Source organism: Hylobates moloch, unplaced genomic scaffold (genome assembly GCF_009828535.3).
Source record: "Hylobates moloch isolate HMO894 unplaced genomic scaffold, HMol_V3 SCAFFOLD_12, whole genome shotgun sequence".
Taxonomy (NCBI): Eukaryota; Metazoa; Chordata; class Mammalia; order Primates; family Hylobatidae; genus Hylobates; species Hylobates moloch.
The window spans coordinates 617,426-637,602 of NW_026652287.1; the positions used below are offsets into that span (position 1 = coordinate 617,426).

The 20,177-nt window shown below is 55.0% G+C and overlaps 2 protein-coding genes across 5 annotated transcripts in view; one reads left to right on the forward strand and one right to left on the reverse strand.

The window, feature by feature from the left end:
- POLE (DNA polymerase epsilon, catalytic subunit) overlaps window positions 1–14,705 on the forward strand; it is a 59,502-nt gene extending 44,797 nt beyond the window's left edge. Inside the window, exons 41-49 of one of the 2 annotated variants that reach the window (XM_032168217.2) lie at window positions 697–822; window positions 2,738–2,870; window positions 4,392–4,569; window positions 6,029–6,160; window positions 6,316–6,509; window positions 12,153–12,353; window positions 12,700–12,825; window positions 13,476–13,565; window positions 13,658–14,705. In XM_032168217.2, coding sequence (XP_032024108.1) covers window positions 697–822; window positions 2,738–2,870; window positions 4,392–4,569; window positions 6,029–6,160; window positions 6,316–6,509; window positions 12,153–12,353; window positions 12,700–12,825; window positions 13,476–13,565; window positions 13,658–13,771 — 1,294 coding nt within the window. In that variant the 3' untranslated portion in view covers window positions 13,772–14,705. Of the gene's footprint in view, window positions 1–696; window positions 891–2,737; window positions 2,871–4,391; window positions 4,570–6,028; window positions 6,161–6,315; window positions 6,510–12,152; window positions 12,354–12,699; window positions 12,826–13,475; window positions 13,566–13,657 lie in introns of those variants that run through there. The other variant, XM_058425171.1, reaches the window with a different exon arrangement.
- Window positions 14,706–16,455: 1,750 nt separating this feature from the next.
- Window positions 16,456–19,315, reverse strand: P2RX2 (purinergic receptor P2X 2). 3 transcript variants are annotated; one of them, XM_032168221.2, is made up of 12 exons: window positions 19,143–19,315; window positions 18,831–18,966; window positions 18,655–18,726; window positions 18,486–18,561; window positions 18,309–18,405; window positions 18,058–18,138; window positions 17,821–17,959; window positions 17,337–17,467; window positions 17,115–17,205; window positions 16,920–16,985; window positions 16,764–16,841; window positions 16,485–16,562 (listed from the first exon to the last, which is right to left on the reverse strand). In XM_032168221.2, exons 1-12 carry the CDS (start codon window positions 19,313–19,315, stop codon window positions 16,485–16,487), a joined length of 1,218 nt encoding a protein of 405 aa, XP_032024112.1. The 3 variants fall into 3 exon arrangements, with proteins under 3 accessions (XP_032024110.1, XP_032024109.1, XP_032024112.1); XM_032168219.2 differs by having other exon boundaries at window positions 16,456–16,841; XM_032168218.2 differs by having other exon boundaries at window positions 16,456–16,985.
- Between the last annotated feature and the right edge of the window lie 862 nt (window positions 19,316–20,177).

Consider the following 20,177-nt stretch of genomic DNA (forward strand, 5'->3'; position numbering starts at 1 on the left):
AAAATATGCCTCTGTGAGGAGATCTGTGTGAGGACATGCCATATGAAAGAACATTTAGCCTCTCTCCAGCCTAGTGCCGTCGTTACAAATAGCAAATCAGTGAGAGGCTTCGTGCATGAGCTCATGCAGATAGATCCGTGGGGTAACTTCTGGGGCGTAGCCCTCTTGCAGGTCTCACAGGTGTTATAACTCGGGATGAATCCTGATTTGATGGACTTCACCAGAGCGGCCCCACAGAGGCCCCTTGTGGACACTTCTTCCCTGGCCGCGCCTCACCAACATGGCCGGGGATTATTACCCAACTGCTGGGATAAAAGTGCTTCTCGGTGCAGTCCTAGGATTCTTACAACGAATGAAGTCAAATTTTCTCTTCTAGTCCTTTGTCTATTTTTCTGTAGTTTGGTGGTTTTTCTCTTACTAAACATCGAATGAGTTGTCTCCATACAAAAAGTTGCCATTTTTCTGTGATAAGAATTTGCTATTTTTTTCCTGTTTTTGGTTATCTTTTGCCTTTGTTTGTGGTGGATTTTTGCCATGCAGAAATCTTTGCTCTTCATTAGCTTCTGGGTTCTAGTGTATCTCGGAGGCTTTTCTGCTTCAGGACCCTCAGCTCTTTTCCCTCATGGATTTTCCGGGTGCCCTCTGGCTCTCCACGGCTGTGGCGTCTCCACCACGGACTCTCAACTTGCTCCACAGGCTCATCGCTGAGTTCAAGCGCCTGGGGTCGTCAGTCATCTATGCCAACTTCAACCGCATCATCCTCTGTACAAAGAAGCGCCGTGTGGAAGATGCCATCGCTTACGTGGAGTACATCACCAGCAGGTGCGGCTGGCTGGTCCTGGTGATGCAGCACTGTGGCTTTGAGAAGGATGCTAAAATGACCCTCTGAGGTGCCAGCTGTCCTCCGGGGTGGGCTGGGAGGTCCTTAGAAGCGCAGGACTCACCATAGTGAATCCAAGCAGCGTGAAAAGGGGGTTACTGCCACCCGTGCGTGGTAGCAGATCGGAGGCCACGCAGGTGTGCAGCTTGAGTTGAGCAAGTTCAGGAAGTGGCCTGCCTTTGCTAAGAAGGTTCCACAGTGATTTTTGTTTGTTTGTTTGTTTTCCCCATGGGAGGCACAGATTCAAGGTGCCCTGAATATATGCACCCCGTAAGTGTTGACGTGTAAACCTTTCATAGACGTCAGTGTTGGCGAGTGGAGTGGTGTGGTTCCCGGGTGCTCAGGTGTGCACAGCTCTCAGCTGTCAGAGCCTGGTGTTGTGGTTTTGACTTCCTGCCTTCCAGGCCATGTTCCTGAGGTTCCCTCGTGGGCCTTGCTGTGGTTCTCACACACTCAGCACTATTTAAATCTAAATAGAAAACAAAGCAACAGAAAAATCTCCACCAGCAACTTTTGTTCCATTAATAGTAGGAAGCTCCCTCCCAGGTGCGCTCACCCTGGGTATGAATGCAGCCCTTTCTGAGCGCAGAGGGGAGTTGCTTGTGGAGGCACAGAGAGTCTGCATGGGTCTGGTCTTTGCATGGTTACAGGGGTAGCATCTGGGGGCGCTGCAGAAAAGGCTGACACTAAATTGATAATAGGTCTTATCACTGAGAAGTAGGAAGGTAGAACTTGTAAGACTTTCATTCCTAATCAAACCATATGCACTGGATTAATTTGAAACACAAAACCACTGTTGTCCTCCAGCAGACCCACTGTGGCCCGTTATGTCTATCCAAGATGAGCCTTGATGGTCAGTGGTCACGCTGTGTGCCTGGGAAAGCTGGCTTGGGCTAGAATTGTATTTCAGAGCATGGCTGAGATAATGGGAAGGCTGTGCCTCTCCCCACGTTGGCCATGGGCAGCTCCAGGGGTGCCCTGTACTTGAGGCCGGGGTTGCTCGTGTCAGGAAACAGGCTGCTATTCTCCCTTAGCGTGAAGGGCAGAGTTAGGGGGAACATATGTGATTTAGGATGTTCCTCCTTCCTTCCTCTCTTTCTTTGTTTATTTTTCCATTTTTTCGGGTTTTGTTTGTTTTTTAAGAGATGGAGTCTTGCTCTGTCACCCAAGCAGGAGTGCAGTGGTGCAGTCATGGCTCACTGCAGCCTCAACCTCTGGGCTCAAGCTATCTGCCCACCTCAGCCCACTGAGTAGATGGGACTAGAGGTGCATGCCAGCATGCCCAGCCAATTTTTGTATTTTTTGTAGAGACAGGGTTTTGCCACATTGCCTGGTGTAGTATTGAACTCCTGAGCTCAGGCAATCCTCCTGCCTCAGCCTCCCAAAGTGCCAGGATTACAGGCGTGAGCCACCATGCCTGGCCTGTTCTTTTTTTTTTTTTTCCTTAAATGGATCTAACGTGCAGAGGATTGGGTCAGCCCTGGGGAGGCTTAACTGAGGAGTGACAAGGATGACAATAGCTTAAAAGAGCTTGGCAGTGGGAAGCACTGTGGTTGGTTACCTGCAGCTTGCAGGTCACCTGAGGCTGCAGAGCAGAGTCAGAACGCCCTGGGGCCGTCCCCAGCACGAGGAGGCACCCAGCTCTCTTTGTGGCGCCAGCTCCCGGGGCCTGGTGGGCCTCCTTAGTTTTATGTTTACCACATTTCCCTAGGAAGCCTGAGGGATGATGTGATCTGAATGAACTTTCAAATTCAGTGTTAAGTAAGTGGAGGGCACAGATAGATACAAGGGGAAAAAAGTAAAGTTGAGAACAAGTTCGATTTCATTTAAGCAGTGTCTTCAATGCTTCCTCTGCAGCATCCATTCAAAGGAGATCTTCCATTCTTTGACAATTTCTTTCTCTCGATGCTGGGAATTTCTTCTCTGGATGGATCCATCTAACTATGGCGGAATCAAAGGAAAAGTTTCATCTCGTATTCACTGTGGACTGGTAAGAGAGATGCAGTGCGGCACCGGAGCCAGCTTTGGGGGTCGCGTTCATTCCTGCAGCAAGTGCTGAGTGCTCAGGGCCCCGGCAGGCCTGGCTGTGCAGCAGCAGACACTGCACCCACATCCTGCCCTCATGAACATGGGGAGGGACCATGTGCAGACAAGCACGTCAGTGTGGAGTGTGGCATCGGCCCTGGTGAGGGCAAGGCTTGCCATGGGCAACAGAGAGGTGGAGGCCCGTGAGGTGGCGACAGGGAATCTGGGAGCTGATGAAGTGCACCATAGTTGTGCGAGCATAAGGCGCCTCCAGCAGGTGGTCACTAGGGAGGCAAAGCACAAGTCAGTGGAGCAGTGGTTGCAGATGCAGGCAGAGAGCTGGCAGGGCCAGGCAACTTGGGCGTGGCAGGGCAGGGCCTCAGCTTTCATGGGGATGGGAGGTTCTGTGTGGGTGACGTTGGAGCTTTCTTGGCCCCAGGTGGATGATCCACCATCGGAGGGCACAGGCAGGTAAAGCCACTTAGTGCCTGTGTCAGGGAGATGCTGGGCAGCGAGGTTGGTGAGAAGGTCCTGGGTGGGCTTTGAAGTGGAGCCAAGGGGCCAGCGGATTGGATGTGTGCAAATGCCCAGGTGCAGGCCAGGCTGCGGGTGAGTGGAGGCGGCTGTCAGGAGCAGTCTGGGGAAGGGGTCACGTCTGGCTGGGACTCATGGTGTTTGCAAGGTTGAAGGTTGAGACGTGGGTGGTCAGCTGGTGCAAGAGTGGCCAGAGACTGGCTGGGTGGGTTGAGAGGAGGCCTGTGTCCTCCACAGGGGCCCTCACAGAGGACTGAGAGGAAGCTGTGGGTACAAGGGCCAGGGGCTCAGATGTCAGAGGGAAAGCCCTCTGTAAGGAGGCAGACACTTCTGGGAGCTGGCAGGATGAAGCCAGGACTGCCCAGGACACCTGGATGGGAGAGATTCTGGTTGGAGTTGGGGGACAAACCCTGATTGAAGGGATTCAGAAGAAAGTGGGAGGGTAGAAACTCAGGTAGTGTAGACCACTCTGAGGAGGGGATCAGCGTGTGGTCAGGGCAGGTGGCAGTGGGTGTCAGTGTCTACACAGATGTGGATGGTGCCCTGGCACGAACACAGGCTGCACAGGAGGCTGGGTCTGTGATGGGGTCGTGCCGTCCCAGGAGATTCATGGACTCAGAGGAGAGAACAGTCACTGGGAAGCTCTGGCTGGTTCTTTCGTCCTTGTGGGGTGGGAGTTCAGTAATTAAAGTGAACTCTGGAAGAGCAGAGTGAAGCTCGCAGTCCCAGATCACGAGCACTTCTGTGTGCCAGGCGCTTCCCACAAAGCACTCTGTACTGGGAGCCACCCTGGGGGATGCACCCAGGCTCCAGGAGATGCCTTGACTGTGCGGAAGGCCTCTGGTCAAACGGGGCAGATGGACTCAGGTTGGAGGAGCCTTCGCTGTGGCATCCTACCCCTCTACCAGGCCGCGATGGTGCAAACACAGCCGCGTTGTCTCGTGTGTTACAGCAAGACTCCCAGAAAGCAGGGGGAGCAGAGGATGAGCAGGAAAATGAGGATGATGGGGAGGAGGAGGAAGAGGTGGAGGAATCCAACGTGGAGGATTTATTGGAAAACAATTGGAACATTTTGCAGTTTTTGCCACAGGCAGCCTCCTGCCAGAACTACTTCCTCATGATTGTTTCAGGTAAGCCCAGAGCCCAGGGCTGCGCATCCCCTACTAAAGGGACTCATGGTTAGTAGATGCGGCTCCTGTGCCATGGTGTCGCAAGAAGGGAGGCAGTGGGAAAATCAGATCGATCAGATTGGGCGGAGCGTGCCCAGCAGTTGGGACTTTGTGAGCCCAGGGGCCTCCTCTCCCGGCTCCAGGCATGTTCCACTGGTGGACCCGGAGAGGGGTGACTGTTTTCCCTCCAGGCCTTGCTCTCTCAGGAAACTCCATGGGGAGTGGCTGCCCCTGGCCGTGTCATTGAGGGGTTTCCTAGCTCTGCTCCTGCCATCTGATTCGGTAACTCAGTCACATACATTCCCAGGGAACATTTGTGTGTGTGCACGTTCAGTAGCTGAAGATAAACCCCTGGGTCAGGTCAGCTGCCCCCTGGCTGGTCTGTGAGGCCTAACTTTCTGGTGGGAGAGTTCCTATGCCTTGGTTTAGGTCTGCAGGCTTAGCCTTTGCAAATCAAGCTATGCAGGTTAGTGTGCAGACGAAGTGTATCGAGGAAGCACTGTTTGTAGTTCAGAGCCCTAAGTTAAAGAACCCCCTAAGTGAAAACAGCAGGTTGTGATGTGCACACACAGGCGGATGCAGTCACAGAGGCCTTCGTTGATGATCATTTTATATTTTTGTCTACTTGTCCTTGAGTCTTTAACTTTCTCAGTTGTCTCTTGCAACTTTCTAAGTCTCTTTTGAAAAGTTCCACGTTGGCCAGGCACAGTGGCTTATGCCTGTAATCCCAGCACTTTAGGAGGCTGAGGTGGGTGGATCATGTGAGGTCAAGAGTTTGAGACCAGCCTGGCCAACATGGTGAAACCCCATCTCTACTAAAAATACAAAATACAAAAATACAAAAAAAACAAAACAAAACAAAAATATTTACAAAAATAAAAATACTAAAAAAGGTGTGGTGGCGCACACCTTTAATCCCAGCTACTCGGGAAGCTGAGGCAGGAGAATCACTTGAACCCAGGAGGCGGAGGTTGCAGTGAGCCGAGATTGCGCCATTGCACTCCAGTCTGGGCAACAAGAGTGAAACTGTGTCTCAAAAAAAAAAAAAAAAAAAGGTAAGTGCCAGGTGACAGGCCCGGAGGAGCTTTTGGAGAAGCTTGCTGATGCCAGGGGCCCTGCCTTTGCTTGTGTTGGGAGCTGTTTTTCACGCGCTACCCGGTGAGAGGCTTAGTGTGCATGGCCCCATTTACACAGTTTTCTCTCTGACAATGAACTCGGGTGTCAGCGAGTGTTCCTTCTCATTTCCACTTCTCACTTCTCTAATTTACTTTTAGCTCATCTAAAGGCCGCAAATAAGATTATTAACAATGACATTTTAGCCTCGTCTGTGAGGCGATCTGACCAGCCATGGATCCCCTCGGATTCTAGGGTGTTTACAGCAGCCTGACTCAGGGCCTGTGGTGTGTGTGCCTCTCCACAGCATACATTGTGGCCGTGTACCACTGCATGAAGGATGGGCTGAGACGCAGTGCTCCAGGAAGCACCCCCGTGAGGAGGAGGGGGGCCAGCCAGCTCTCCCAGGAGGCCGAGGGGGCGGCCGGAGCCCTTCCCGGTGAGCACTCTTTTGTCTTTTGAGGACACTGCCATGTGCCAGTGACCTGACTCCTCTGTGTGCCATGGGTGGTCCCCGGTGCCAGTCCCCCAGGTGGGAGGTCCCCAGTGCCAGACAGGTCCCAGACCCCTCTCTCAGCATCCTTATACTTCCAGGAATGATCACCTTCTCTCAGGATTATGTCGCAAATGAACTCACTCAGAGCTTCTTCACCATCACTCAGAAGATTCAGAAGAAAGTCACAGGCTCTCGGAACTCCACTGAGCTCTCGGAGATGTTTCCTGTGCTCCCCGGTTCCCACTTGCTGCTCAATAACCCTGCTCTGGAGTTCATCAAATACGTGTGCAAGGTGAGAGTGCCAGTGTGCATGTGAGGAAGACACTGACGTACATGTGTAAGGCGAGCATGTAAATGTGTGCAAGGTGAGGCTGTAACGCACCGTGAACCTGCTAGCGTGTGTGTGCAAGATAAGGACACCCACATACCTGTGCATGGTAAGGATGTTAATGAATGCAGGATGAGGCTTTCGCCTGTGCAAGGGGGAGGTACCTACATGTGTAAGGTCAGGGTGCCAGCGTGTGCAAGGTGAGGAGCAGGTGTAAGTTACTTGTTCATTCCACCAACATTTATCATGTCCCTGTCACATGCAGCCACAGTTGCGGCATCTGTGCTCAGGTGTGAGCAAGACAGGAAAGGCCCTGCCTTGTGGGGCCTGTCTGCTGCCAGCCCACCCGAGAAGGGAGAGGGCCATTCAGAGGTGCCGGTGCTGTGGGGACGGAGCCTGTGAGGGGCGCTGGGACCAGGTGCGGGAGGAGGGAGGATGCAAAGACCCTGGGGGATGAGCTTGGTGTGTTGGTGAAGGCACAGCTGAACACCTAGTGCCACCGGCTGGGAGGATGGGTCACCGGAGACCAGTAGGCTGGACCAGGACCCAGAGCTGATGAGATGAGAACTTGCTCGGATGCTGAGGCCTTCCTGGGAAAGGCAGGCTGAGTCCAAGGAGGGATAATATTACCAGATAACGACCGCGGGTGTCAGCCCTTACAGAGCAGAGTGCTTCACTGTCCATTTCCTCACTCAGCCTTCCCAGCAAACTGCATCTCACGCACGGCTAAGGTTACACTGGAGATCAGGTGACGGCCTCAAGGTCTGGTTGTGGTGAAGAAGTGTTTTTAGCTCACCATTTTAATTCCTTTATTGACTTTTACATGTTTTAAATTTATTTTTATTAAGGTGTAATTTATATACAGTAAAATGTACTCTGTGGCGTGCAGTTGCATGATGTTTCCTAGATGAATGGAATTGCGTCACCATCAGCAGGATACAGGATAGTCACCGCCCGAAAACATTCCCCGCACTGCCCTCCTCACCTGACACCCTTTAGCCACTGGTGTGTCCTCCATCCCTGCATTTTTTTTCTCTCCCAGAGCCTCACAATAAGTAGAGACATATTGTGCAGCCTTTTGGATCTGGCTTCTTAGCAAAACACACTTGCAGTTGGTTCATCCACGCTCTCGTGTGTATCAGAACTCCCTTTCTGTTGCGAGTAGTGTCCGTTGTGTGGGCAAACCACAGCTTGCTTTTCATTCACTGGTGGAAGGACATGTGGGTTGCTTTCACTTTGGGGTGATTAATAACAAAGCTGCTATAAACATTCCGTAGGTGTAGCTTTTTGTGTGAACATAAATTTCAATTCTCTGAGGTCATTTTTTAAGTGTTTGTTTAACTTGATAAGAAACTGCCAAACTCTTTTCTGAAGTGGCTGCACCGTGTCAGGGTCTCAGCAGTGTGTGGCAAGAGTTGCAGTTCCACATCCTCACCAGGACTTGGTATTATTGGGTTTTTAAATTGCAGCTATTGCAGTAGGTGTGTAGTGGTATCGCATTGTGTTTCTGATTTGCATTTCCCTGGCGACTAATTATGTGGGGCTTTTTTTTTTGAGATGGAGGTTCACTCTCATTGCCCAGGCAGGGGTACAGTGGCACGATCTCAGCTCACTGCAACCTCTGCCTCCTGGTTAGCTGGGATTACAGGTGCCTGCCACCACACCCCACCAATTTTTTGTATTTTTAGTAGAGACGGAGTTTCACCATGTTGGCCAGGCTGGTCTTGAACTCCTGACCTCAAGTGATCCACCTTCTTCGGCCTCCCAAAGTGCTGGGATTACAGGCATGAGCCACCACACCAGCTGTGGGGCATTTTTTAATGGGCTTCCTTGCTGTCCTGGTGTCTGTCCTCTTTGGTGACGTTTTAGGTTTTATCCATTTGAGTTAATTTTTTTACAGTGTGCATGCTGTAAATCCAAGTCCATATTTCTGCATGGGATATCTGATTGCAGGCATATCCTGTCTTATTGTGCGTCAAAGTGGTTACATGTATTTTTACAAATGGAAGGTTTGTGGGAATCTCGTATTGAGCAAGTCTCATCTTTCCAACAGCATGTGCTCACTGTGTCTGTGTCACATTTTGTTAACTCTCAGGATATTTCAGACTTTTCCGCTATTATTATATCAGCCATGATAACCTTTGATGCTTCTATGGCAATTGTTTTGGGGCGCCATGAACTGTGCACATAGAAGACAGTGAGCTTAATCAATGTTGTTCATGTCCTGATTGCTCCACTCACTGGCCATTCTGCCGTCTCTCCCTTTCTCCTTGGGCCTCCCCAATCCTGGTGACACAACACTATAGAAATTAGGTAAGTTAATAGCCCTGCAGTGGCCTCTATGTGTTCAAGTGAAAGGAAGAGTCACACATCTCTCACTTTACATAAAAAGCTAGAAATGACTAAACTTAGTGAGGAAGGCATGTCGAAAGTCGAGATAGGCTGAAAGCTATAGGCCTCACACCAGTTAGCCAAGTCACCTGCAGAGAAAAGGTTCTTGAGGGAAATTACAAGTGCTCCTCCAGTGAACACATGAAAGATAAAGAAGTGAAACAGCCTGCTGCTGATATGGAGAAAGTTGAGTCTGGATAGATCAAACCAAATATAACATCCCCTCAAGCCAGAGTCTAATCCAGAGCAAGGCTCTCACTCTGCTCAGTTCCATGAAGGCTGAGAGGTGAGGCTGTAGAAGGAAAGCTTGAAGCTGGCAGAGGTTGGTTCATGGGGTTTAGGGAAAGAAGCCATCCCGCTAACATAAAAGGGCAAATGAGGCAACAGGTGCGGGTGGAGAGGCTGCAGCGAGTTCTCCAGAAGATCTGTCTGGGATCATTGGCGAAGGTGGCTACACTAACAACATATTTTCCGTGTAGACAAAACAGCCTTCTATTGGAAGAAGATGCCATCTAGGACTTTCATAGCTAGAGAGGACGCCTCAGAGCCTGGCTTCAGAGGTCTGACTCTTGTTAGGGCAGATGCAACTGGTGACTTTAAGTCGAAGCCGATGCTCATTCAGTTTTTTAAGGCCACTACCTGCAGCTCAGAAAAGGATTCCTTCCAAAATAGTACTGCTCATTGACAGTGGACCTGGTCACCCAAGAGCTCTGATGGAGACATACGAGGAGATGAATGTTGCTTTCGTGCCTGTGGACACAACATCCCTTCTGTAGCCCATGGATCAAGGAGCAATTTCGACTTTCAGTGTTTATTATTAAAAAATACATTTCATGAGGCTGTAGCTGCCATAGATAGTGATTCCCCTGATGGAACTGGGCACAGTAAATTGAAAACCTTCTAGAAAGGATTCACCATTCTGGATGCCATTAAGAACATTTGTGATTCATGGGAGAAGGGGTCAAAATATCAACATTAACAGGAGTGTGGAAGAAGTTGATTCTGACCCTCATGGATGACTTTGAGGGATTCCAGATTATTGTGGGAGGCGTGACTGGAGATGTGGAAACAGCAAGGGAACTAGAATTAGAAGTGGAGCCTGAAGATGGACCAAATTGCTGCAATCTCAGAACAAAATTTAACAGATAAAGAGTGGCTTTTCATGGATGAGCAGTAGTTTTTTGTTTTGTTTCGTTTTGAGATGGAGCCTCCTTGCTCTGTCGCCCAGGCTGGAATACAGTGGTGTGGTATTGGCTCACTGCAGCCTCCGCCTCCTGGGTTCAAGTGATTTTCCTACATCAGCCTCCCAAGTAGCTGGGATTACAGGTGCCCGCCACCACGCTCAGCTAATTTTTGTATTTTTAATAGAGGCAGCGTTTCACCATGTTGGTCAGGCTGGTCTCAAACTCCTGACCTCAGGTGATCTGCCCACCTCGGCCTCCCAAAGTGCTGGGATTACAGGTGTGAGCCACCACGCCCAGCCAAAAAGTAGTTTCTTGAGATGAAAGTGAACATTGTGGAAATGACAACAAAGGATGGAGAATATTCCATAAACTTAGTTGCCAAAGCAGCAGCAGAATTTGAGAGGACTGACTCCAATTTTGAAAGAAGTTCTACTGTGGGTGAAATGTTACCAAACAGCGGCCGGGCGTGGTGGCTCACGCCAGTAATCCCAGCACTTTGGGAGGTCAGGGTGGGTGGACTGTTTGAGCCCAGCAGTTCAAGACCAGCCTGGGCAACATGGCAAAACCCATCTTTACAACAATTACAAACATTACCTGGGCATGGTGGCGCATGCCTGTCGTCCCAGCTACTGGGAAGGCTGAGGTAGAAGGACCAATTGAGCCCCAAGAGGTCAATGCTGCAGTGAGCCATGATTGTGCCACTGCAGTCCATTCTGAGTGACAGAGCGAAATCCTGTCCCAAAATAAAAAAATCACATAGATTTTTTTTGAGAGGGAGTCTCACTCTGTCACTCAGGCTGGAGTGCAGTGGTGCAATCTCGGCTCACTGCAACCTCCACCTCCTGGGTTCAAGCGATTCCCTGCCTCAGCCTCCCAGGTAGCTGGGATCACAGGTGCACCCGCCACCATGCCCAGCCAATTTTTGTACTTTTAATAGAAACGGGGTTTCACTGTCTTGGCCAGGATGGTCTTGAACTCCTGACCTCAGGCCATCCACCTGCCTTGGCCTCCCAAAATGCTGGGATTACAGGCGTGAGCCACCACAAATCATCTAACTTTTATATGTACTGAGAAAACAAGCGTGAGCCAAAAATCATGTAACTTTTTTTTTTTTTTTTGAGATGGAGTCTCGCTGTGTCGCCCAGGCTGGAGTGCAGTGGCACAATCTCGGCTCACTGCAAGCTCCGCCTCCCGGGTTCACGCCATTCTCCTGCCTCAGCCTCTCCGAGTAGCTGGGACTACAGGCACCCGCCACCGCGCCCGGCTAATTTTTTATATATTTTTTTAGTAGAGACGGGGTTTCACCATGGTCTCGATCTCCTGACCTCGTGATCCACCTGCCTCTGCCTCCCAAAGTGCTGGGATTACAAGCGTGAGCCACCGTGCCCGGCCTTCATGTAACTTTTATATGCACTGAGAAGCCAAAAGATTTGTATGATTTCCTTTAATTGTGATGTTTGTCCATTGAGGTGGTTTGAAACCGAACTTGCCATATCTCCAAGATACGCTTGTATTCAAGAACCATTTGTTGAAAAGACATTCTTTTTCTATTGAATCATCTTTGTACCCTTTTTCATAACTTAGTGACCTTATCTGTGTGGGTCTATTTCTGGATTATGTATTCTTTTTTCGATCTTGGATTCAATTTGCTAATATCTCGTTGAGCATTTTTGTGTCTGTGCTCAGGCCGTTATTGGTCTGTAGTTTCTTTGTAGGGTCTTTGGTTCTAGTATCAGGGTGATGCTGGCCTCATAGAATGGGTTGAGTGCTCTCCTCTTCAGTGTTTTGAAAGATACTGTGTAGAATCAGCAGCATTTCTTCCTTAAATGTTTAGTAAATTCCCCAGGGAAGCCTGTCCTCACTGATGGAAAACTGCCAATGTAGAGAAGTCAGCTGAGGCGTCTAAAGGGACTAAGGAAGGGAGGAAAGGACACCAGGAAACTGTAGCCTGAGGTCCAGAGGGTTCTGGTCCAGACAGAGCAGCAGGGAGGCCCCGGGAGCTCCTTCCCGATGTGGGCTGTGGTCTCTGCAGGTGCTGTCCCTGGACACCAACATCACAAACCAGGTGAATAAGCTGAACCGAGACCTGCTTCGCCTGGTGGATGTCGGTGAGTTCTCCGAGGAGGCCCAGTTCCGAGACCCCTGCTGCTCCTACGTGCTTCCTGAGGTCATCTGCCGCAGCTGTAACTTCTGCCGCGACCTGGACCTGTGTAAAGACTCTTCCTTCTCAGAGGTGCGGCTGAGCTCCAGCGGGCCCTTCACTGTGGAGCAGAACATCCGAGGGCACTGCAGTGTCTTGAGGGCTTCTGCAGCTCCAGCTCTGTTGGTCACACCTGCTGCCCCTCTGACTCACACGGATTGGCAACAGGCCCCTTCCCAGGCCTCCCCACGCCGTGTTCAGAATGTTGTCCTAGGAAGGCTCAAGTGTAGGTGGGAGGCCGGAGTGCGTGCAGCTGCACTCAGGAGACTCACCCCTCACCAGGCGCTTCTCACAACCCCTTCCTCTCCTGAGAATCCTGCCCATGGCACTGTGGTCTGGAGGCTGGGCTGGTGACCTCTCACACTCTTGCTCTGCCTAGGATGGGGCGGTCCTGCCTCAGTGGCTCTGCTCCAACTGCCAGGCGCCCTACGACTCCTCTGCCATCGAGATGATGCTGGTGGAAGTTCTACAGAAGAAGCTGATGGCCTTCACCCTGCAGGACCTGGTGAGTAGTGCGTGCCGCCCGCCCATGTGCCCTAGAGTCCGCAGAGGGGTTTCTGTGCACTCCTGGGAGCCGGGGTGTGTGCAGGTCCTGAGGCACGCCCTGGTGTCCTCCAAGGGGCCTGCCCTGCAGACCAGTCCATGCCCTGAGCCTGATGGACTGTTCTGTCCACACTGGTTGAGCACCTGCCTTGGGTCAAGAGCTGTCCTTGTGGGTGCTTCATTCTAGCGGAAGGAGGCAGACACTCCCAAGTGTGAAGAGAAGGAAAGGAGGAAGAGGGAGTTGCGTAGCTCGGCCACAGGAAAGTCTTGCCGAGGGGCATCTGAGCAGAGGCTTGGGGACGCACCAAGCTGCCGTGTGGTGGTGCACGGTGTCCAGGCCTGCAGGATGGAGGGATTGAGCAGGGCCTGGAGGAGCCCTCAGTACTGGGCGTCTGGGGTGGAACACCCACAGCGAGGGTGGGTATAGGGAAGGCGCTGGCAGGGTGGGATGAGGTCGTGCATTTTACTCATAACTGAGGGCTGGCTGCACACAGCGGGGGCTCGAGGCTTACTGATGGGCCCACGAATGTGTCTCTCGAGCCTGTAAAGAAGCAGCAGGCAGGTCTGGCCAGCGCAGGAGGGCCGGCGCCCATCGGGGCTGCTCTCTTTCAGGTCTGTCTGAAGTGCCGCGGGGTGAAGGAGACCAGCATGCCTGTGTACTGCAGCTGCGCGGGGGACTTCGCCCTCACCATCCACACCCAGGTGGGCTCTCCCCCATCTGCCTCGGCTCAGCCTGGCCTCCTTGGCCTCCTCTGAGTGGACTGGGGTCTCACTGTGCCTGTTTGTTCCTGCAGGTCTTCATGGAACAGATCAGAATCTTCCGGAACATTGCCCAGCACTACGGCATGTCGTACCTCCTGGAGACCCTGGAGTGGCTGCTGCAGAAGAACCCACAGCTGGGCCGTTAGCCAGCCCCGGGCCCCGGGTGCCTCTGCGTCCGTGCCAGGCCTCCTGATGCCAAGGCCACATCCCCGTGCTTCCAGTGACCAGACCACTGACCACCCTGACTGTCCAAACTTGTGACCCCAGGCCAGGGAACAGGGAGGAAACCAAAGAAAACCATTTTCAGGGAGCTCAGACGCCACAGGAGGGAGCGGGAGCAGGATGTGGCCCTGGCCTCGCCAGAGCACCTGAAGAAGCAGGCCATGAGCAAGGATGCGAGTGCCCTGGGCGCCGTTTCTCACGCAGTGAATGCTTTTCCAGGCCTCTGTTGCTTCCTGCACCACACCTGGTGGAGTGGGAGAGTCCTCTAGGTGCCCCCAGTTCTTTGTCCTGCCTCCCAGAGGGAGGAAAAGCCCCTGGGGGCTTCTGGCTCCCTGAGATTGGGCTCTGAGACGAGATAGGTTCCTGAGGCCCTGGTGGGGCTGGAGTCTCACCTGTTTGCATGGAGAAATGGGCTGGCCCCACAGCCTCGCAGGAGCAGTTTGTGGGCTGGTTTCCCCGGGAATGCAGACCCTAACCCGTGAGAATCTGGATTTTGGCTTGTGAGCCCTGCTCATATGGAGCTGGGTCTAGAGGCAACCCCTATCAGCCTCAGGAAAACAAGACCTCTGTGCACCTCACTTTTGGCTCACTGCAGCCCTTGTCCTTCACCTCCACACAGGACCAGCTGGAAGCGGAAAGAAGAAAGGCCAATTTCACAGGGCACCAAACAAGTATGAAATGTAAATCAGAAATGCAGACACCCCAGACGAGAGCCTCACAGGAGGGAGGGGGCCCCACAGGCTCCCCAGGAGGCTCGCGTCTTTGGCCCAGAGCCAGCCTTAGTTTGTCCCTGCCATCTACTGTCCGAGGCCATCGCTGCTACACTTTGTTTTTATTTGTATTTCATACTGAAGTTTCTCTAGGTTTTCACTGTGTATTTGTGCAGGGCGCCTCAGATCAGGGGACTGGGTACCACTGGGCATGTGTCTGGCCCCTGGATGCTGCTTGGGCTGCCTGCCTGGAGAAACCTGATTCCTGCTCAGATGGAGGAGTGCTGAGGCCTCCAGAGTGGAGATCAAATCAAATTAGGGCAAGCAGGGGAGGAGGGAGGCTGGCTGACTGGGCTTCATTCCTGGAAGCGAATCTGGAGAACCCTCAGGGGAGTGAGGAGTGATGGGGCCAGGGGACAGCCGCTCGTCCCCCAGGAAGGCCACCTAGCAGGACCAGAGGTCGCCTGGCGCGGCCGTGGGCGCTGGTCAGCCTGGGTTCACTGAGGCCAGCTGAGGGCATTTGAGTAGTGGTGGAGGGGTCAGAAACAGGAAGCTCTGGCCCTGTTTCCCAAGCAGCGGCTCAACCAGAAGAGCCAGTTTCTCCAAAAATGAGCTGGATATTTGTGAGCCACACAGCACGTGCCGGCCGTGGGGTGACCTGAGGCCGATGCCCGAGGCTGGGAGGCCACAGTCAAGGGAAATGGGGCCCGTGAGAAGACGTGTTCTCACCACCTGAACATAGCGCTGGGGTGAGGACTCCAAACTCAGGCTTTAGGGTCAGACCAGGGCCGTCTTCCCCACCCTTCTCTGCTCTTTGACCTTTGGGAGTGGTGTTGCCCTCCTGAGACCGGGTTTCCCTTCAGAGGCAGGATGTCATCTGCCACTGGCACAGGTGACTTCATGACACTCAGTTCTGGGCTCCTCCCCCCCACCCGGTGGGCACCAGTCTAACCACTGCAGCATCTGAGGATGCAGTAACCAGATTACCCACAGGCCCTGATCCAGTTAGTGCCGGCTCCCGGGCTGGTGTCCGTCCACCCCGCCTGGCCTGACTTCCCATCTTGGCATTCCTGCCCCCACCCATGGAGTAGGAATGAACACTGGTCTGAGCACTGCTGTAGTCTGAGCTTTCGTTTTCCTTGTGTGCAGCTGTCCCGGACTTCCTCCCATTTCTCTCTTCCTGAGTCATGCTGCCCTCCCACATTTTGAGATGAGCCAGCTTTGGTTTGGAGTCTGGGGTGGCCCTGTCAGAAGCAAGTGCACTGAGGAGGTGGCCTGGGTCCCAGTGCACTCCCAGCCTGGGCAGACCTGGCCATGGCCTGGCTGGCTGTGGGGACCATGGGTCATGGGGCAGGCAGACATGTGCCCTGCACACCTCCCAGGCTGCTTAGAGGGGAGATGACCCAGACAAAGGTCACCATGCAGCCCAGCTCCAGGCCGGCAGGGCCTGACATCCCATATTCATGGGCTCACAATGCTCCTCCCCAAGGAACGAGGCCAGAAGGTTCTGCTCACAGGTTTATTGGACTGAGTATGTTGTGACTTCTAAGGGAAGAGTCTGGGCAGACTCGAGGTTACAACGCCGGTGGGGTGGGGTGGGGTGGGGTGGGGTTCCCAGGGCCCAAGACCAGGAGCAGAGCCCCTCAGAGCTCAGCTGGCTTAGGTTCCAGGTGGCCGTGAGAGGTGATGGGAAGTGAGCAGCCCTGTAGGGACCAGCTGGGGAGGAGGTGTCAAGGGCTGTATGCCAGGGTGGGGCACAAGCCTGGGGCCAGAGCATGCTGGCAGCCCTTGCACAGGGATCCTGTGGTGCCCAGTTTCGTGGAGATGCTCCGCTACTGAGGTGCCCATGTCCACTGTGCAGGTCCCTAGCCGGGGACTGTCTGGCCCCACCAGGCCGGGTCTGCAGTCCAGTGTGATGGAAAGGAGCTCAGAGTTGGGCCAAACCTTTGGGGTCTGTGGGTGTGGAGGCTTGTGGGGCAGGCTCGGAGGCAGGAGTGTCCACCATCTGCTCAGACGGGGCAGAGATGGGGCAAGGCCACAGGGGCGGGAAGGCTGGGCCACACACTGCCCCTTGTTGGCCCTCCTGGCCTGATGGAGGGCTGGGGTGCTGGTCCTCGGAGCAGTGGCCCGGCTGGGGAGGGGCCTGGCCCAAAACACAGGCAAGGGTCACAGGCCAGCTACCTGAGGGGTGGCTCGGCATACACACCTTGTCAAATTTCTTATGGCTGTAGACCTTGTTTTTGTTCATGAATGTTAGCAAGATCCAGTCGCACAGGAAGGAGCCCTGGGGCCAGCAGAGACCGGTGTGTAAGGGCCTGGTGGACGCCCCGCACCCGCTGGGACCCCAGAGAGGGTTCCTTACCACCCCGACGGAAGTCAGAGCTGTGGCCAGATTAATAATGGTGGGAATCAGGCTGAACTTCCCGGCCTGGGGAGAATGGGGGTCGTGGTCAGAATGTCTGACAGCGTCTGATGGGGCTCGAGGGAGGGGTGGGGCATGAGGAGCTGAGACCCAGGCTAGCAGGGCTGGCCACCCACCCCCAGCAGGTGCAGTCACCTGTCCATGCACAACGACGTCAATGCGGATCGCATAGGCTTTGATGAGCGTGCGGGTGGTGGTGCCATTGATCTTGTAGTACTTGGCAAACCTGGAATGGGAAGGCCTGGAAGCCAGTGCCCACTCGTCCTCTGCACTCCAGGGCTGCCCCACGGGCACTGGGCCTCTCGGGACCCCACCGCAGCTATGCCAGGGTGGACAGCGGTGTCCCAAGTACAGTACCTGAAGTTGTAGCCTGACGAGGCAGGCACGTGCTTGGGGTCAAGCCTCCGGAAGGAGTACTTGGGGTTGCACTCCGATGCAGGCAGGTCCAGGTCACAGTCCCAGTTGATAATGACCCCGATGACACCACCCTGCCAAGAAGGAGCCAGGGAAGGGGGTCAGGAGGGCACACGAGAGGCCCCTCGAGAGCCCGGGTCAGTCCCAGGCTGCATGTGAGGTATGCACTGAGGGGCCCATGGGGCAGCTCAGGGGTACTGGTGGGCGTCCAGTGTCTGAAGCACAAGGGGTGCCAGCAGCCAGCCCTGTGGCCAGTGTCAATAATTCAGCAAGCGCCACACAGGACGGGTTGCGCTGATCGCATTTCTTTCCTCTGCCTGAGCGGGGCCAGCTGGTCAGGAGGGAGGAGGGACTGGTCCCCTGTACCCCAGGGCCTCTCTGCAGGCGGGAGCCCGCCCTGGCCCCACCCTGCCTGCGCTTGCCCTGCCTTGTGTGCGAGCTCTGCGAAGCTCTCCCCAGCCTTCTCCACGATAAAGCCCAGCTTGAAGATGGGGCAGTAGAGGTCGGAGGCCTCGTGGAACGTGCAGCGCTTCAGGTAGCCGGCTGTGCGGTCGGCGATGTTGCCCCTGAGGAGGCGGCAGGAGGCGAGACCTGCACCCCAAATACCCCATTCCCAGGAGGCAGCCCTCAGGCTAGGCTATCACCACACACCCGCAGCTCTTACTTGGAGAAGTGGAATTTGGGGTAGTGGATGCTGTTCTTGATGAGGATGGTGAAATTTGGGGCCATCGTACCCAGAAATTGGCTGAGGAGGCACAGACGGGTTGTTTAGTCCCCTCTTCCCGCAAAGTCCCCACCTGGCCTTGGCCCCCACCCCTCCCCAGCTCTTGTCACTTCTGCCCTGCCCGTTTGGCCTTTGGTCAGAGGAAAAGGATCAGAGTGGAGGCTGGGCCCCAGGCCGGGGCGCGGGTGCACCTGACAGAGGCCCCATCTTCCACCGGGCACCAGCCGAACACCTCACAGGTCTTGGAGGGCCCCTGGTAATAGGGCACACAGCGCCCGGTCCGCAGGCCTGTGGGGCAGAGGTCACTGAGGCATTAGTGGGGACGCAGCCCTGCCCCACCCACCCAGCCCCAGCTGGCGCACACTGACCGTTTCCCAACATGTCCAGCTCCCCAGCCACGCAGTCGGCATCGGACAGGCAGGTGGCGTTGTGGACCCTTATGCTCTAGGGTGGAGGCGGCCCAGTCAAGGACCCCGCAAGGGACAGCTGGCCCGCCTAGCTGAGGCAGGGTCCCCCCGCGCCGCGGAATCCCCTCACCTCGGGGCAGGTTCCCTGGGTCTGGGAGTGGGTGGCCTCGACCCTGGTGATGATGCTGAACACGCTGCCCCCCTGGGCTCAGAAAGAGGGGGCGGTCGGCCAGGCGGCAGCTGCTGCCCCCTCCGCCCACTAGGGTGGGGTGCACGGCGGGGCGGGGGGCAGGGGGTGGCCCGCACCTCGGGGGGCTTCACATACTCCTCCACGTCCCACACTTTGTGCTCAGACGTGGTGATCCCCTTGACCTTGGTGATGATGGAGCTCTCGGGGCCCGTCTCGCTCTCCTGGTAGCTTTTCTGCACGATGAATACGTACCTGCGGGCAGGGGCGGCGCCGGCTCCGGAGGCGACCCCGGTGCCCCTGCCCCGCGCCCCCAGTCCCAGCTCCAGCCCCTGCCCCGCGCCTCTAGCCCAGCACCCCGAGTCCCAGCCCCTGCTCCGCGCCCCCAGTCCCAGCTCCCCTAATCCCAGCCCGTCCTGCGCCCCGCGCACCACACGAAGTAGAGCAGGATGAGCAGCTGCACGGCGCGGTACAGGACCCCCAGGCGTCGGTTCCTCACCACGATCACCTTGGGCGTCTCGTAGTCCCAGAGGGCGGACCAGCAGCCCCGGGCCAGGCGCCGGGCGGTCGCCCCCGCGGGGGACTTGGGCTGGGCGGCGGCCATGGCGCGGGCGGCTCCCACCTCCGGGAAGGCGCTGCCGGGCTGAGGGTCGGCCCCGCTGCGCACCGAGGGCGGGGGGCGCGGGGTGGGCGGGGAGCTCGCGGCTCCGCCTCCTGGGTGCGGCCTCGAGCCCGCCCCGGCCCCGCCCCGCCCCGCAGGTGTCCCGGGAGTCCCGGGTGTCCCAGGTGGGGCTGGGAGCGGGGCCTCGCGGGGACAGAGCCGGGGGCGCGGCAGCCCAACCCCCAGCTCTCGGTCCAGGTGGGGGCCGAGCGCGGAACCGGCGGTCTCGAAGTTGGAGGGTCGGGATTCCCCCGGTGGGAACTTTTTCCGAGCTCGAGGAGAAAGACATGGAAAGTCCCGCCGGCCTCCGCGGCGCCCCCTGACCCCGTCCAGGCCGGTTCCTGCCGCGGCTGCCGAGGCTTCGAGCGGAACCTGCACTCCCGCCTTTGCCAGCAGACGCCTCGCTTCCAGTTCCTGCCTCCGCCGCAGCTCCAGCCCTCGAGCTGGAGAGGGATCCACGGTCGATCCGTTTTCTTCTTTGCAAGCCAGAGTTTTCTTTCTTTCTTTTCCTTCTTTCTTTCTCTTTCTCTCTCTCTTTCTTTCTTTCTTTCTTTCTTTCTTTCTTTCTTTCTTTCTTTCTTTCTTTCTTTCTTTTCTTTTCTTTTTCTTTTTTTGTAACTTTTCGAACCTCCACCCCACTCACATTATTTTGAAGCAAATCCCAAGCATCACAGTTTTTCACAAGATAATTTTAAAATAGTTTATTGTGGGCCGGGCGCGGTGGCTCACGCTTGTAATCCCAGCACTTTGGGAGGCCGAGGAGGGCGGATCACGAGGTCAGGAGATCGAGACCACGGTGAAACCC